This window comes from Hetaerina americana, unplaced genomic scaffold, assembly GCF_022747635.1.
Source record: "Hetaerina americana unplaced genomic scaffold, ioHetAmer1.1.p SCAF_5, whole genome shotgun sequence".
Taxonomy (NCBI): Eukaryota; Metazoa; Arthropoda; class Insecta; order Odonata; family Calopterygidae; genus Hetaerina; species Hetaerina americana.
Genome location: NW_027287095.1, coordinates 33,196,261 through 33,215,803, shown reverse-complemented (window position 1 = coordinate 33,215,803; position 19,543 = coordinate 33,196,261). Strand labels below are relative to the sequence as shown.

The 19,543-nt window shown below is 38.4% G+C and overlaps 1 protein-coding gene across 2 annotated transcripts in view; it reads right to left on the bottom strand.

The window, feature by feature from the left end:
• Nucleotides 1-19,543, bottom strand: part of Asx (Additional sex combs) — a 44,336-nt gene that overhangs the window by 22,074 nt on the left and 2,719 nt on the right. For both annotated transcript variants that reach the window (XM_071592870.1, XM_071592871.1), the window contains exons 4-10: nucleotides 14,803-15,163; nucleotides 13,151-13,463; nucleotides 10,591-10,719; nucleotides 9,881-10,031; nucleotides 9,145-9,655; nucleotides 7,426-8,685; nucleotides 6,243-6,820 (exon numbers count right to left, since the gene is read on the bottom strand). In XM_071592870.1, the coding sequence (XP_071448971.1) occupies nucleotides 6,243-6,820; nucleotides 7,426-8,685; nucleotides 9,145-9,655; nucleotides 9,881-10,031; nucleotides 10,591-10,719; nucleotides 13,151-13,463; nucleotides 14,803-15,163 (3,303 nt within the window). The remainder of the gene's footprint in view (nucleotides 1-6,242; nucleotides 6,821-7,425; nucleotides 8,686-9,144; nucleotides 9,656-9,880; nucleotides 10,032-10,590; nucleotides 10,720-13,150; nucleotides 13,464-14,802; nucleotides 15,164-19,543) is intronic.

Genomic DNA, 19,543 nt, shown 5'->3' with positions numbered 1-19,543 from the left:
AGCGAAACCTTCCCCAAACTAATCTGAAGCATTATACTTAGCCACAATATCATATACAGTTGATCTGGGGTACCCAAAGAATCGAACTATTTCCCTGGGCGAACGCCCAGTGTGAATACTTTTGGTAATAGCAGCTCTTCGATTGTACTCCGCACGGGTATGTAACGTCTTAGCCATTTTGAGGTTATGACTGGTTACTAGATGCCTACAGCTTTCAAGAATGAAAATCGCGACCTGCAGTGGAACTACAATATGGCGGAAAATTCAAATTGAAATTGGTCTGGAGATAACCGCCGCACCCTGTTTGGTTATCTCCCACAGTTATAATTTGAAATACATAGGCTGTCATGCTTTTAATTTTCCACTGGGATTGTTTTTTTAAATCAATTAGTTGTTTAACCTTAGTTACAAGCTATTATGAATTGGAAAGTTTTGAGGGTCTACTTTGTGAAAATTCATGATCACTGAATAAACAAACTTTGCATTTTTTCACGCAAAAAACTTCATTATTCTATTACCAGTTTCAATGCATTGGCAACATCAAGTATTTGTAGTAATATAATAAATTGGTAAAAACCATAAACACAACAATCAACCCGAAGGTTGGTTTGGTAAGTGATGGTAGAGTTCACTCAGTACTAAGCCCAATGGTATGTAAAATTCACGCATCAGGGTAGGGAGGCCAGTTCCTTTCCCTAAGATTAAGAAGATAATGTGTATTCCCATTGTACTGGCTCATTATTCACACACCAGAAAAAAGGGTATAAAGAGTATGACGCGACCAAAGTCTGATACCATGAATACCATGGATGAGAAGGACCGCGGAAGTCAAAATTGTGTAGAATTAGTAGTTCAACAATTGTGAAACTCATGACAAAACAAAAATCTTTTTTTCTTCAAATCTTTTGCATCATAGAAATATACTCTTATTAAGGTCTACTTGAAAAAAATATAGGAAAATATAAATTCGAGATATGTTAAAGTGCCATAATTTCCATTATATAGTTTCACCACATATTCTATTCCTCCCCAAAAGTGAAATTGCTCTTTTCATTTTCTCTCATACTTCCTTTGTGAGAGAAAGAGAAAATGTTCACAACATTAAAAGGCTTCAATTTTAGCTCTATTTCACCCATACATGTGAATGACAAGGAATCATAAAATTTACACTGGTTGCAAGATTTAAATTCATATGATTTCATTAGAATTACAGAAGTTGCAATGAGATAAATACAGCACTAGATACTGAACTTATAATAAAATAATAGCAATCCACCCGTCACTAAATTTAGCTCCATGGCAAGACATGAAAATCACAGTAGAACCTCATATATTGAGCATAATTTGTTCCGGTATCATTCTTGTAAAGTGAAACACTGATTTAGTGAAACGATTTTTCTCAAATACATTGATATGAAATATGATATCGCAAATATGCAAAAAAGTTTTAATTATACACAAGGATTAGTCAAAAAATATTATACATGCATTGTTTAGGATGGTAGATTATTTTCATCTTTTCTTCTATGATGGAATGAACGAACATGGATTGCAACTCGATTTGTAAAATAAAAAATAAATCAAGGTAACCAGCTTATTATTTAAGATACATTTCTAATTTCTATAACTACTTGATTGAATCATTTACACTTTTGTAACTTCTGTCAAGATTATATCAGGTCTTTTCTCGGCATTTCCTCCCATACTGATTGCTGTGCCATGAATGATATGAAGTTTTTCTTAACAACGGTCAATGGTAATCATAGGTCATCTGAACTTCTTCCCCTTTTCCCTCTTCGAGTGCCTTTGCGTAAAACTCGGTTGAATGTCCTCTTTCATTTAGTCACCCATCGCCTCTTAATTACAAAATTCTGATTTATCTTTAGACTACCATCAGCCTGTAATGCAATGATGAAACATCGCTCTGACTTAGACCTGCCCAGAACATCCCTACCGTACTCTTACTCCCTCATAATTTTCTTCGGGCCTCCTCCTTCACTAATCATTTTGTCTCCCTCATGTATGTTAACTGAATATCTTTTACACGGAGCTTTTATTTATTGTTAATTTGTATTGTTAACTTTTGTTCTATTAATTTTTTATTATGTCACTTGTTTATTCTTGTTATTTGTCCAATTGGCACGATACAGTTTTTGGACTAAATAAATAAACAAATAATTCTTTTTGACTTGCAAGCTGTCTAGAAACATTTGTTATCACTGACCCCTCAAAATTTTGTGAATATGCAAATCAGCATTATCATTAAATAAATTTCTAGCGCACATTATCAGTCTTTAAAGTGCCATGCTTTGTATAGTTGGTGCAATGCAACAGTTTCCCAAGATCTCCAGATCACATTAACCTACTCTTCTGGACTTGACACTTCTTGAAGGCTTGTGGAGTTTCAGAAAAAGGAGCAGGGATTTCAATTACATATCGCTGCTTCCATTGGCATAAAATTGCAGCATGAGATCACCTTTCATTGGCTTGTGGCGGGGTAATGCAATCTCGTCTGCTGTTACCTGCACATACAAGGTCTGTCCCAAAGGTAGAAGGACTTATTTTTTCCTGGATAGACGGATGGACAAGCGGGTGGGGATTTCTTTGACTGGGTTCGAGGGAGGGGAGTCTAAGGCAAGGCTAGAGGCCGCTGGCAGTTGGCACCCAGCCTTGGTGGAACGCAGATCACTCATTTGTGAAACCTCTATAACATGATTGCGTTACGCTCCATCATAAACCAGTTATTGGAAAAGCGCTACAGCATCAAATTTTGCATGAAACTGAGCAAAACCAAGAGAGAACTCATGACATGCTCAGCTTATGGTGATAACATTGTCGATAAATCGGGTATTTTTGAGCGGCATAAGTTGTTTCAGAAGGGTAGAGAAGATGATGAAGATACCGAATATTCAGGATGCTCTTTGACATCAAAAAGTGATGAAAATCTTGCAAGAGTGAAGGCTTTGTTAGGCAGGGATAGTAGATTAAGTGTTCGCATGGTTTCTAATGAACTTGGCATCCATTGCAGTGATGTGCATCGAATTGTGAATGAAAACATGGGCATGAGAAAGGTGTGTGCGAAGCTGGTGCCGGGAGTGCTCTCGGATGAACAAAAGGAAACTTGCACATGGATGTGCCAAGAGCTTCTAGGGGCCATGTGAGTGATGATCCATATTTTAGACAATGGCCTACCTGACTTCTTCCTTTTTCCCTGCCTCAAATCCGTGCTGAAAGGATGTCACCATGGCTCGGTGGAAGCATTATAGCAGACTGTGACAAGGGAGATTAGCAGAATTTCAGGCACCACCTTACAGAAGGCAAACAAGGGGTGAAAAACCCACTGGCAGTGCTGCGTGGACATACAAGGGTGCTACTTCAAAGACATTTAAGTGAATGTATCAATTCTGGTATTACATTTTACTTAATTGAATCAGTCCTACTACTTTTGCAATAGACCTTGTACATAAGTTTGCTTTGGGTTATTCTTCCAGATGAGACTAGGCTTGTCATAATTAAAAGCTCGTCGCAGCAGGTTACTCCCAGAATCCACGAGCTTCTAGCAGTCACAGATGAAGTTCTCTGCTGTCCTTGAATCGCAGCTGGCTACTTTACCATGCCTCACAACACCGTGGATGCCTGTTCTTATCTTAAACTTCTCGAACAATACCCAGCTTCCCTTAGATACTTCTAAGGCTTTACAACGCAACAATTACAGAGTGCAAAAATAATTTACCTTGACTGGATTTGAACCCGGATCCCTCAATGTCCATCCGAGTGCTTTAGCCAGTTAAACCTTGAAAGCATCCTCTTATACTTCGAGATTCAGTGGGTTTTAAAGAAACAAGATGTTGTGAGGAAATACATACATACAATGTCAGACGTATTGGGGTGTCTTCACTAGGGATGTTTCACCTTTGAAAAATTCAAAGTAACTGCAGGAAATGCCATGGCAGTGCATTGTAAAGCACATTTAGTGGATTACTCCATAAAATGTTACTGCCGCGGCATCTCCCGCAGTTTCTTCGAATTTGCCAAAGGTGAAACACCATTGTGATTATGGTTACCTTTAACCTCATGGCCTGTGTAGCATCGCCCAGGACTACGAATGCCTGTGACATTGTATATATGGTAATTCATCACAAGATCTTGTTCCTTTGAAGTCCCAAAAATCTTGGAGTGTAACACAATGCCTTAATTGCTTAACTGGCTAAAGCACTTGGCCAGACATTGAGGAATCCTGGCTCAAATCCTGGTCAAGGCAAATGATTTTTACACTTTGAAATTGTTACATTGTAATGCACATTTAGCAGATGACTGCATTAAAAAATACTGCCATGGCATATCCTGGAGTTTCTTGGAACTTCTATGGCTGTTAATAATCATGGGATCATTTTAACGAGGTCAGCAAAATTCACTTTTGCCTTCTCACAACTGATATTCTAGTAAATGGTGTCACATTCCAATTGATTTTTGTTCATCCATTAGAGAGAAGCAACCTTTCAACATCTTTGGGAACACCTTACCTGGTGTGTAGATATTCTTGTTTGCATGTTTGAATTATTTCTCCCAAATTTCGTCCTTGTTCTTCAGGATATTGCAAATCAATGATGTAGACATTGTATGTGCATGGTAGATCAGCCACACTCATATGTTGGATTTGCTTTCCAATGATTTCACTTGTTAAATCTACCGCTATTTTTATTCCCTTGTGGTTATCTTCTTGTGGATTTATTTCGGAGACATTTTTAAACCTATACATAGATCAGCCACACTCATATTTTGGATTTGCATCCCAATGATTTCACTTGTTAAATCTACCGCTATTTTTATTCTCTTGTGGTTATCTTCTTGTGGATTTATTTCGGAGACACTTTTAAACCTACGCATAATAAAAATCAAATAATACATCTAAAAGCAATTTTGAAAAAAATGACTGATCATTAGCAACACTAAGATGCAAGTCGAGCGAGTGCTAAGCACAAACTGAAGTAGCAGACATTCATTCATCCAGGGAATTCTCCACTTCTCACCACTTGTTAATCAAAGAGTCACTCGTTAAGCTGCTCATTTTTTTTTCAAAATATTCCTGCCTGTTATCCAAATTACTTGCTGTGTGAGGTGCACATTAAAAAAGGTTCCACGGTTTCACATGGAAGTAAAGACTATCTCAAATATTATAATATTTTGTGCTAACAAGACAATCCATGCAGGTTCAAGTTACAGACTTGACAAGGTAGGATTCTTTCATCTTAAAATGATAAGAGATGAATAATACTACAATTCCAACACTGAATTTTATTGAATATGGCCATAATTTCTCTCAAGCACAAATCATCAAGTACCACAGTCCTATTCAGTAAAATTTAAGGTGGGTTTGCAGTTTCTCATTTCCATTCCTTTCTCTAGTAAATTTTTAACCAAAAAAAATGTCATTCACTGAATGATATTACAGTACGTGGGAGGTACCTCATTCCACAAACAAAAATAGAGGGAACACCTAGACCATCTTGCATCCCTTAAACACTCTCTCATATTACTCCCCTTCCTCCAACCTTGACCTAACTAAGTCAACCTCTCTCTCTCTATCTTTGCACCACCTGGGTGGCACCCTGAAGGAACCACATGGCAAAAATAGCAGAGCCTACACAAAGCATTAATACAAGCCCTCACTGCCTTCAGTTGCATTAAGATGGAGATATATATATAATGTCCAAGATGGTACAAAATATAACTTAATGAAATCCTTAGGTAAAAAATACCATCTGATTTTATGCTGGTGGTTGATGCTGCATATTTTTGGCTCAACATATGATGCATTGCAAGGAAGTGAATTAATGCACCTCTCGTTAAAAACAGGGTCATTTAACTTGTAAATGCTTAATTTTGAGTACAAATGAAATAATTACCTACTTTGTAATAAGTAATCTATACCAGGAGTAAAATATTGTAGCTTTGTGCAATTATTTCAGGATCACAACTCTTGATGACAAATTTCAAATTACATTAACCTACTGAGGCTGAGGGTCAACCTAATTATGATGCCACGTAAAGTGTGGACTGCTACTAAGAAGCCTAAGTATATTACCTATAGTAATCTATGTGCATTACCTAAATTGGAGGAGAATTTCATGGAATCCACTCATTTTCAAATCATCTTCTCTTCAATGATAAGTAAGGGAGTAATAACAGGTCATCCACCATACGGTAGGACAAATGTCTTTCCACTGAGTGATTACACTTACCGTTGCAGCATCTCCTCCCCGTGATTTCCCCTTGGCAGGTGCCTTTGCCGGCACCACACTCGGGATCCGCACCGACCCACCGTAAGCAGTTGCCGCCATGAAGGGCTTTGGGACGGTCGAGCTGACAACCATTGCGGCAGCTGCTGCGGCTTTTGGAACCATCGCACGGGTTACCGAAAGAGGGGAGGTTGCCACTGGGACCATCACTGGGTGGACGGGGGCAGAGGGGGACATTGGGGGCGGTGGGGGAGCCTGGATGTGCTGGAGGGGCGGGAGCTGCACTTGGTGCGTTGGGGCGGAAATAAAGTGCGTCTGTTGGATGGAGAGAGGGGGTGACTTTCGAGGGGGCGCGAGCACTGGGGGCAACTGGATGGGGGTCTGGAGGACCTGAGTTACTTGGGGAAGCGAGCCTCGGAGCACTGGTGGTGGGATGACCAATGGTGCGGGTGTAGGGCTGGAAGTCTGGGGGGAGGTCACCATCAGTTCAGGCTTGGATTCCTTGGACAGAGGATTTGCACCTACTGTGCTGCTGCTCACAATGGTATCCGTGGAGGTGGCTGACTCCGGGGTGACAGTAACTGCAAAAGTAATTTCATTTGTGGCAGGTTAGACCAGTGAAAGGTATTGTGCAGTAATACCACAGTAACATGCTCAATGAATCATTTAAAACATGCCAAACTGCAGAGTAAAACATAATTTTTCCTATTAACTTGAAGTGACACACATAAATACTTGTACATTACTTATTTATGACATTGGCATGGATGAAAGAGATAACTCAAAAACCAGTTACCTCAGGAATAATTGGTTTCTTAATACAAGAAGCCTGATAACTTTATTCCGAACATGCATAACTATATTTACCATATGCTATAATATTCCAATCAATGATGAGACTTTGAATTTTCATTTCGTTTTAATTTTGAGATGAGAGCATATAATAACAACCCTGATAATTCCTAACTATAAGCCTAACAAACTACTGCCTAGCATAATAAAAGCTGCCACAAAATTAAATCATTTTTAACAAAAGCTTTGTGATGAATCATATGAAAATTCTGATGAACATCTAAAACTCATCTTCCTAAATTAAATTTAAATAGCTTCACAGCTATTAGCACTCATGCTCATTCATTTTCCTTAATCTATGGCAAACAATTTATTTATTGCAAAGTTTTCTTACCTTCTAGTTCAAGCTTAACTTGTGATGCAACCTCAGGAGAAGCAGGGACAGTTACAGGAGTCACTGACGGACAGGAAATAGCCTGGATTTCAGATTTAGGAACCAGAGAAGAAGCCGATGTTGATTCCATAATTGAAGCAGTAGAGAGCAAAGGTGAAGAAACAGAAGAGGACGATGTAGTGACTACAGTAACTGGTGAAGTACTAGGAGTAATTGATGTTTCAATCAAGCCTGCAACAGCAGAAGTTGGCACTGCCATCACAGCAACGGGTGATGAACATTCAGGTGTGCTTCCCTCCGATGCCTTAGAATCAACATTAGAAGCCTCTGAGTCAGTCCCACTCAGCTCATCACTAAGAACAGATTGAGTTGTTACGACAACAGCAAAATCCTGCACCTGACTCTCCTTTTCCGGGCTATCCTTTTCATCTTTGATAGGTTCACTAACCGGCTCAGTGGATGATGGAGACTGAAGAGCACCAACTGGGTCTGCAGCCACCACTTCCCCCATGTTCAAGTCAATATCTTCCCCGTTTGAGACTGTAATCTCCAGCTCTGTTGCTTCCCCCTCCACATCACCTGCTGTGGACAATCCCTTCACTTCCACCTCTTTCACAACCCTCAGCACTAACTCCTGAACTTCCTCCTCCTCCATCTCCTCCACTAGGAGAACAGCCAACGTCTGTGCCGCCTCGTCTTCCACTCCATCTGAACTGGCCATGTCGAGGCTTTCCCCCACCACACCACAGTCCCTCTCACTCACATCCATTACCTCCAGCAACCCAACTTCCTCCTTGGTGGCCATAGGATCAAGGTTGCCCTGCTGTGCCTCTACTGTACCATTACACTCCTCCTCCTCCTGTGGGATGTCCAAAACCGCTTGCGTCACTGGCACTTTCTCTTCATCCACTTCCTTCATTTCTACACTCGAAACGGGGGGCGCCTCAACCCTCTCATCAATGGTCATCAGAATGACCTCACTTTGTTCACATTCTACCGAGCTCTCTTCCTTGGGAGGGGGGTCATGAGGATCCACTTCGGCATCACAATCCTTAACTTCAGTACTTTCTTCCTTCATGACATTCACAACATTTTCACAAACAAATCCACTTTCCATGGCAGACTCGTCCACACTTTCTGAATGAACTACCTCCATTTCAATCTGCTCCTGTACCTTGGCTGGTTCCTCCTTTGGTGCAATGTCCATTTCCTCACTCCTCTCTTCCACTGTATTTTCCACAAAAGCCACAAGAGTGTTTTCTGAAACAAATGTACCAAAAACGTTTACTTCCAATTACAGAAACTTGAACCATCCTAATTCTGGCAATTTGAATCACTTTCATGGAAAAAATCACATAATTGTAAATACATCAATCACATTGAAAATAAACTAATTAAAAAACAATGAAGCAAAAGAAACAGTTTTTATACTTCTGAATTCTACCTTACTTGGCCCATTTAAATTTTTCTGTGATGACCAAACTTTTAACATGCACATAAAAGTACATGAAAAGGTATTATGCATGCTAAGCCATCCAGCCATTATTTCAAATGATAACCATGTTAAATAATAAAACTTACTCCTTTGAAACTTTGTGATACTCCATTACAATAGTGAATTGCTGGAAAACTTTAACTGGCGGTTTGTAAATATTTTCCAGAAATATGTTATGCCAAAAATATTTTCACCCCAAGAGGAAAACAACATCAAGTACTCACCTATTTCACCACCAAGTTCCTCCTGCTTCTCCAACAAAATTGATGGTGAGGTTCCTCCATGTTCTTCCACCTCATCCACAGCCGCTTCTGTCAATTCCTGCACAGGAGACGGAATGGGATCTTCTGGTATTACCACATCCTCCTCCTCCTTCATGGTTGTCAGTTCATTTTTATCAGCCAGCATTGAATCAGAGGTGACAGATAAAGGCGTTCTAGACACTGCAGATGATGGTGATGATGATGAGGCTGAGGGTGTTGAGCAATTAGAAGAGAAGGAAGTTGATGATGACAGTGGAGACGTGGAGTCAAATGAACTTGACATGAAAGATGACGATGGAATAGAAGAAAAGGATGATGATGGTTGACTCAAGCGATGCTTCCCTGATGAACTCTCCATTGAAACAGATGGCCGCAGCTTTATTGTGGTCCTGAGAGAAGGCCTAACTGTCACCGGACTATCAGGATCTGCTGACTCACATTTTTCACCCCATATTGGTTCAAAATGTTTAACCTAAAACCAACAGATTAAATTTAATGGAATACCTCAGCTTTAATTTAGAAATTTTCAATGGAATACTTTCCAAAAAGCTATGGACTAGAATGAATAATGCATATATTAACCGCCATACATTTCTAAAATTCAGTTTTATTTACCAATAGGAAAAAAGTTTTTAGAGTAAACTACCCCTAGAGAAATGCAGTAAAGCGAAGTAATTTGAAAAAAATTATATATTACCTTCCAAGGGTCTAGTCTACTCTTCTCTTTCTCTGCTTCAGCCCGCAATCTCTGCTGATTTTCGGGTGTAAACTCACCATCGGCTAACCTCCTCCTCCACTCATGGCATGCCCGGGCAAAAAACTCATTGTTCAACCCGGAGGAACTCAGTCTTTACAAAGAAAATGAGCTGGTATTAGTAGAAAATATATGCTTTTCAATTGATATGCACAATAAGTGCACACCATAATGGACAGACACATTACACTAGACATTCATGGTGATGACTGGAACAATCAATGCTGTCTCGTTAACAGTACAGTGACAGAAAGAATAAAAGGGAGAGTTCTGCACAACACATCAGCTCAAGGTAAAATAGCAATAAATTTCAGAAATTCAGTAGTTGACAGATACAATTGTTCGTAAACAGATAACTGTGGAGAGTTTTTTGCGATTGAGACATAGGTAAAGTAAGGTATAATATGATATACAATCATTGACTGATAGTCTAAATTTATTTATTTCCTTTATGGTGTACCAAAAAAATCTGTCTTCAAAACAGGTAATCTTAAATTCAAATGGGCCACAGAAATTGCAGCACTTAACATATATATATCTGTATTAATATTATTCAAGTTCACCAATATATGCCAATTATATGTGCTTAGAAAGATTCACCAACTAAATTCACATGCAGAGCAATATAGGCCATCTTTCCAGCAGGTACTCACCTAAAAGATCCAGCATCATGTGATGTGCTGGAATGAGAAGATCCAAGGCTAAAACCACCTCTATCTACGTCTGGCAACAGCTGCAGGAGTTTACTTTGGTAGAGTGCTGGTAATGATGTGAATGTGTTCCTGAAAAAATAAACCCATATAGTTTCAAGTATTCAATTGTTCCCGGCTCAACTTTGTAGAAGTTCATGTTCATTAAATGAAGAACACATTGTTTATTTCCACTGTTCTAAAGAACAGTGGAAATATACATTGTATTCTTCATTTTCAGCAGTGCAACGCACACACCCACAGTTACTTTCAACATTAAATATACGGTAATACGCTCAACACTCGATATTCCTACAGAACCTAAGGATGGACAACTGAGTAGTCTGATGGCAACATAAAAGGGGAACTTCAATTATCTTCAGGGACATAATCACAACCAAGCTTAACTAAAAATATTGCCAGACCCTTAACCACCCTTCCTGAACAGCAGAAGAGTGATAAGAGAGTCAGAACCCAGATTTATTCCTATACCTTCTGTTCACAATGTAAATTGGAGACTTTTGAAATGTCGGGGTGGAGAAAGATAGACAAGGTTAAGTGGACTGAAAAGAAAACAAAACTGAAAAGAAAACAAAACTGAAAAGAAAACAAACGCGGAAGTTCTAGGTATGGCGGGGGAGGAGAAGAAATTGATGGGAGAAATCAAAAAGAGGCGGGAAAGATGGATGTAGAGCATTTTGATAGGCAGTTGGATGTTGAAGACTGATAGTGGGGAGAACATTGGGCAACTGAGGAAGGCGCAGGAATAGGATATGGATATTGAATGAAATGAAGGAAGGAAGTATATGGATTTGAAGAGGCCCTTATTGCAGAGTAGAATTTGGGGTGTGTGTTTCGTATGGAGAACCAAGAGAATTAAAGTGGAACCTCATAACAGGAGCATAATCTGTTCTGGGATCTTTCGCATAAAGTGAAATACTTGTTTAGTGAAATACGCTTTGCACATAAATTTATGTTAAATACAATAATGCATTCAATGCCAAAAAAATTATGCACAAGGTTTATTCAAAGAAAATTATGCATACAATGTTAAGGATTGTGGATCACGTTCACCTTCACTTTTATCCTGGAATGAAGCAACTGGGAATGCAATAATGCTATGTGCACAAAAATAGATTTCCTTCAGTATCTTTTTACCGTCATGTTAAAATTAAAACCCTGTTGTGGCAGGTAGCATCTAGGAGCTTTTTGAAGGCACCAATGAAGTTCTCTGCGACCTTTGACTCAGAGCTTGCTGATTCACTACGCCAAGGATGGAGGGAGGTTCTTCTCTTTTCAGCCACTGATGATCCTGACATCTTATTAAAGAGGTCAGTGAAACTCACTTTCCACTTCACAAAAATTACATTCTCATTAAAGTCGTTACAATGAAATTGCTTTTTGCTTACCCAAATGAGAAGCAACCTTTCAACATCGTTGAGAATACGTAACCGTTACATAGATAGTCGTCACTCTATTTGAAGCACCTATCTCCTAAGTCTTGTCCATGTTCTTGAAGAAAAGTCTAATCATCAATGTCGAACAATTGATGATGTGAGTACTAGATCAGCTACGGTCACACCTTGTTCTCAATTTTCCATGATTTTACTTTTCATTTTTACTGTTATTTTTTAATTTTATTCTCTTATGGCTTTCTTCTTATGAATTTTTCTTAAGGGATAATTTTAAAACCATGCACAAAATATTCTTTAACTTTGCACTCAAAAATCAGTAATGATATGTTTGAACAAAAGTAAGAAAAATGTGTGATTACTAGCAACGCTAAGATGCTAGCGGAACAAGCGCTAGAGAGACAATGCAGTAGCAAGTGTGCAATGAAACCAGGAATTCCCTCCACCTCATTACTCCTTAAGCGAATCATTTTCGGGACCAATATTTTTTCCTCATTGTGTGAATTACTCACTATGTGAGGTGCTTGTTAAGCGAGGTTCCACTGTATTTAGAAGCATCCTAATGATTTTACCTCTGGCATTTTGTTCTTGCAGACAAAATGCCCACAGAACGGTAGTTTATAAAAAAAACAAGTTTTTTAAATGACCCAAAAATATATACTGTTTAGATTAGAATATAATAGCCCAATGCATTACTGTTTTAATGGAGTAAGATTTTTTACAGCAACAAATTTTCAAGTACAATACTGCACTAAAAGGTGATCAATTGAAATGAAAACAGTAGGGCAAATGCAGTAAGGGTATCATTTTATATTAAATTGTAAGTCTTATCTACTACCAGATAAATTATGGTTTACCTTTATTGATATTTTTCTACAATTTACACCCTTTCCTCCCATTAAAAAGGGGATGGGGAGGGTTTTTCTGAGGCAATATATATCCCTTAATTTCAAAACAATTAGCTAAACAGGGATAAAATATACACTGTACACAAAAGATACTCTTAATGAATACTAAAATGCAAATATCAACAACCAAAACACTCTATTCATAAAGCACATGCAATTCGTTCAAAATGCAAATTATATAACTAAGAAGTCATGGAAACCTACCGATTTAAGAGAGATCGCAAATTTGTGTGCACAAGAATGGAGCCAGGAGTTTCCAAGTCAATGCAACCTTCTTTTGTTTGCTCTATCTGTGCAGCAGTAGAGAGACGACGTTTTGATGTGCGTTTCCTGCCCCCACTCCCAGCGCCACCAGGGCCTTTAATACTGAAACCAGGGATAGATGCCAAAACCTCCCGCATGGTGGGAGCAGACGAAGTTTGCAGATGAGCAGGTGGAGGAGGAGGTGGTGGGGGAGGCATTGTACAAGATCTTGTCCCAGATGATGCATGACGAAGAAGGCGACGAACAGTGAATTCTGCAAGAATAGCAAGTTAAACATTAGAGCATTCAATGCCAATAAACAATGGAGTAAATGAGCATTGTAAGGGATGATTCAAGGAACACATTTAAATAAAAGATGTACACTATACACACTGTGATATCAAGTATGACTTAATGAAAATGATGGATATCCAATGCAATCAACACATTCACCCTTGTACACTTTCAGTTGCTATTCGTGGACCAATTTACCTCACTAACACGGTAACAGTAGTTCCCCACCTTTCATACGAAATAATGAAATAATTCACACCTAACTGGCTCCATACCCCTTACAGTTCTTCCCATCTCCAAAACAATCCTACACCAACAACCTTATGCAACCCAAAAAAACCCCCTTCAACTAAATCCACTTGATTCTTTTCAGATGGAAATACTGGAGTAACCAGGATCCCACCACACACAAGGAAAGTAATAATAAGTAAGAATTCTAATCAAACATTTCCTTTATATGTAAATTTTCTCTTATGAATACGTTATCTCTACCCCGTTAGATAATTAAGGTTGGTGTCCTAATGCCACCCTCTGACATGTGCCATCCAGAGGACCACAGGGTCTAATGTATATAGGTGCACAAATACACTTATAGGGTTTCCACCACATTTATCCAATCTTTCCAACAGTAACCCACCCCTACAGATGCCTCCTTTTAACTAAACTCTTCTTAAGAGTTTCCCCAAGGTCTCTATCCTCTTCCACTGCACTTGCTCAGCCCATCTCCAACTTCTTCCTATTCCTGCCCCACATGCCTGCCTCTATACACTCAAGTCTCCCATCATACAACTCTCCCCTGAGTCCAAGCAACAGATGGAGCAGCTCTGGTCAGTAAAATTCTATGCATACACCGTACTAAGTCAGTGAATTCTCAAGGAAATAAGTTAGGCTTTTCTGAATTATAAGCCGCTTGATCCTAATCAATACCTTAATTGAAGAAACTGAAAAGTTAAGGAGTTTCCAAGGATGAGAATCCTTAAGATATGACCCTGAGAGAAACTTTTGCAGTTTTGGAAGATTTCCTTTCATCAGCACCGTAACTTTTCGTTCTCCCCCTCTATCTTGTTCATATTCTCCCCATTCCCTCATTCATTTCAATGCCATGAGTTTCACCTTTGTCAGTGGCATTAATAACACACCGAGCCACAGACAAGAATCATGATTTGTCACAGTCAGGGAATTAATATCTCACTCAGTGAAAATACTTCCGTTGGTACAAATATTTCCATTAATATGCTGTCATATCATTGATACCCAATCTTGTAAAAATATGGTAACAGCTGATTGCCACTTGAAAACAAATCATTCACCATGCTTACCGGGAACATCAGATTTTTGCTGAGCTGGAGGCTCTTTGTTAGGATGATTAACATCCTTCTCGCTCGAGCTGCCTAAGGAACCTCGCTGCTGGGATGGAACCAGTGATGGCAAGGACTTCACTATCAGTCTTGGAATTGGTGCTGTATTCCCACCAGCAGCAATGGTGGTGTTTTTGCGCCTACGCTTTGCCTGTTGCCTGAGAGCATGCTTCACCACCCTCTTGCCTACCCGGTGAGACTGAGAGATTCGTAGCGAGTCAAATGAAGTTGGATGCGAGGCGGTAGCTCCAGTGAGGCTTGCCTGTGCCATTGATGGAGAAGTCGCTGCATCAGGAGTAACGGGCTCATTGACTGATTCAGCCTGTTTAAAATAAAAAAGTAACAATAAAGCATTGACATAATTAATTCTCAAATATCTTATATGATGGCAAAATTAAGATATTTCGGCATAAAATATGTTGCAGGGACGAGAATTAGGCAGAACAAGCCAACATAGGGGGTGTGGATAAAAGCCATGAATAACATAGCATGGAATAAACTTTTCAATGTGCTAACTAAAATTGGAGTAAAGTTAATGGCAAGAAAAGGTAGAGATTGTACAAAGATGCAAAGGTAGCGATAAAAGGTGGAGCATGCAAGGATGTTAAGATGAAGAAATATGTTAGATAAGGGTGCTCACTCTCACTAAAGCTCTTTATGTACGCATGCAGAGGGCAATAAAAAAACTCCTTATGTGGACAGAGCGGGGAATTTATTATACAGAGACATGGGAATCAAGTTTCAAAAAGTAAGGAGGATAAATTATTTCATACATGGAAAATATCTTAAACAGCCTATTTAATTTTCAGCTGAATCAGAAGAAGGAAGTCCTTGTTCTTCACAGAGAAGGAGAGATGTTAAGTTTTACTACTTATGAAGCAATTTCTAATGAAGGAAGTACAAGATAAATAGTGAGTAGGGTAGTCAAGGCAAAGATTATCTTTTTACAATAAAATAAAATCTTCAATTCTAACTCCACAAATATGAGGCATTAAGAAAAAAGCTGATAGAGACTTTTGCATGGAGTGTGCTGCACTATGGTAGTGAGAAGTGGACAATAGGACAAGGAGCAAGGAAACAGCAGGAAGCTTTTGAGATCGGGTGCTAAAGAAGGATTCCCAAAATATTTTAGACAAAGCGATTAATGAATCAAGAAGTGCGAAAAAAGTAAGCAACGAATGAACTCTGCGGAAGACACTACTAAGAAGGCATGGATCGGTTATCAGCCATGGTATGAGGGGTTGATGAACACAGCAATGGAAGGTATGATAGAAGGCAAAAACCATGCAAAATGAGCCAGATTGGAGTATGTGAAGCAGATATCTGATGATATGGTAGGTAGTTTGTTTTGGGACTAAAGAGAATGACAGAGGAAAGAGATTCATTGAGGGCACTATTCATTGAGGGCACTCGTCAACCAAGCCTTATGGAGAAGAGCACATGAAAGCAATAACTGCTGGGTCTTAAGGTTTCTAGAAATGCATAACGATTCAAGGATCAACTTCAATGTAGGATTTTACAGCACAAAATTGATCCTTATGTTGAAGACTGTTACCTTCATCCAAGGGAGCAAACAATGAAACATTATTAATAAATCACCCTCTCACAAGTAAATATTACATATTAAAGCAATATTTTCAAATGGAATTAAAAATAATAATTATTGCCACTAACTTGATTCACACACATCTTAAGTGCCATAAAACTTAAAGAGCAGATCTAACAGTGGCAATGATATAAAAAAATAATTGGTTGAAGGTCCTGATAGATCCAGCCTCAAATGTAAATTTAATTTTTCAACACTGTAACCATGGGAAGCCTTGCCTAGAGAGCCATTAACCAGCCAGTTGATTTTCACTTTTAAGTTGAACCATTATTCTTCAAAACTATGAGATTCATGCCATTAATATGTATAACTTTGTTACCATGATCAGGGATTTAATATCCTCTTTTTATTCAGAGTAGACTGTGTATTCTGGCACACAACTTAAATAGCATTAAGGGTAGATATAACAGTGTGCTGTCAGGGTTTCCATCATTTTGCTTCACATGAATGAAATAATGTGTTTCCAATCATGCATAAAACAATATGCAAAGACTGAATTTAGATCTATTGCAAGTGCCCTTCACTATTTTTGACTAAAGGTCTTTGTTTAGACCCGGTTACTATTTTTTTCCATTTCTTACTTCGTATATAAGATTATACTTGGCGTCAGTTTCTATTTCATACTTAATAAGTAATGGTAACAGTATCTGGAAAAGAAGAGAAAAATTCACTGAACCAGCTATGAAGTAGCTAGTAACTCTGTATTTGCAATATGAGTTATTGAGTCTATACTGTAATTATATTGTCTGTGTATCCCCTAAGTAGATATCTCATTTTATATTAATTTATCTCCAACACTTCAACTGTCGCATAAACAGGCTAAATAGAAGACTTTGCCTTAAAAATATTGACTAGTGCTTTTCTCCCAAACTGATTTGCTTACAAATGAGCGTTTTGAAGAAGGAGCCAACCTAGGCAGAGAATCTTCCATACCGTCGTTGGCAGTTTATAAGACCACTAGACACAATGTTTTGAAATACTAACTTCTAAATATTTATTATCACTAATATTCTTCTCAATATTTACAATCATGTGTCAAATTCTTCCATTATATGCAAACACAACCAAGGGATCGAGACTTTGCGGTGGCTAATGTACTGGCTTCCCACTGTGAGGGTCCAGGTTCGAATCCTGGAGACAACAGATATTTTTCAGTAATATCCCGATCCCTACTTGAGGTGCTTTGTGGAGACCACTTTACAGGAGTATAACTTCCTTCGGATGGGACTTTACACTGTGGACCTCAGGGCATTTTTCGATAAGAGTAGGCTAATGCAGATGCTGGGTTCCTCTCCAACTTTCCTCTCTCATCCATCCTTAATGGCACAAATGACCTTAGCTGTCTATCCCATCCCTAAAACTACCACTACGAACAAAATGGCTCATTTTTTTGCATAGGATTTCAGTGTTCAAGAATAATTTCGTTCTTACAATTTTTCAAGATCTTTTTCTGTATGATTCACATTCATGATCACCTTTGAATTGATTAAGGAAACTTTTGAATTTTTTTAGAGCTTAGCATACACAGCCTACTTAACAAAATAAGTGACACCATTTGTTCAACTACTTCGCAAAACAATATTTACACATTGCCTCTTTACATATAAAATACATATTTCACATCACAATTCAAGAAAAAAGGAGCTATTTATTTAGTTTTGCAAATAATACTAAAACAACTGAAGAGGCTAGTGGCTGGGCTTTAAGCCACTGATTATATCCATTGGATTGCTAATGGTGGAGTGACCCTTAGATAGAGGGTAATTGGACAATATGCATGTGTATCCAATGTATAGCAATTTTTGTGTGCACTAAGTCACTGAAGAGTATAAGTCCACCCTTTAATTGGCTGACATGAAAATTCTAAGAATTCCTATTAACTGGCATTGACTTGGTGAGAGGCTACTACCAAACATAATAGACCACAAATTACCCAGAAAATCAGGAGAGCAGCCCTCCTTTACACTAGTAGAGCTAGAGACCAGATGGTAAAATTAATCTTACGACAATGCACCAGAGAATATGGCAAAATTAATCTAACAAACAACGGAGAAGAAAGCACAAGAGTCTTTAAGTGGGGACCAATATGGATTTAGAAATAGAGGAACAATAGAATCTATCCTTGTACTCAATACTACAAAAGAGGATAAAGAAAGATCAACCTTTATTTTGAAGATAATTTCAAAATTAAAAAAAAATACTAAACCAGGGTTGGCTATTAGCATCCTTAACATTTAGTGAGTACATATAAGAATATTAACAAGCTTTAAAAAATAATTAGCAGTGATGCCTGAATGCATGAAGACAGATAATCATGTTGTAATTTGCAAATGACGTAAATATACATGCGGAGGAGAAAGATTTGATCAAGATTGCCAATATGGAGGGGAGGCAACACAAAACCTTTACTTTTCTTCATGTGTACAAATTAGCATATGTACTATGGTTCTGTGCCACCAGCCCCTGTTTTTAAGAATATTTGGCCTCCCTCTGCTCTGCATGCAGCTCTGCCCAAGTCAAGGACTGGCAGATGGTGGAAAAACAATATTAGTAGCAGTGGGTTAACTCTTTTCTCCCTAAACTTGTCTACACCTGACAAAATTCACTGTGTACCGAAAAAAGTGCGTGTGGCTTGGAGAGGTAAAAAAAAGTATTGAATGCAATGATACCAAATTTTTAAAAATTAGGTTGGAGGGAATGAAAGGAATTGCTTGGTGGAACGAAAAGCAAAATATTTTTAAGATTGCTCAAATGAGACACATAGGAGAAAGAATTACCGCAGGTATAGGGCCAGAAAGCTTGAAAAACAGCATATGATGTTAACACATAACCAACTCTATGAACATATTTAAATGGGGAAAATGAAACAGCAGTAGCATATATGAAAAGAAGAAAAATAGCAAAGAGTAAAAGAATTGTAGAATGATTTTGAATAAAATAAGGGTTCTTTTCAAACTGAATAGAAAGGACAAATCAAGATTAGGACAAAGGAATGAGCATGATAAAGAACAAGAGTATTGACAATGTCAGGATTGAATTTGGAGTTAGACACTGATGGAGGGAGTATTTAGACAATTTATAAACATGATTCTTTTT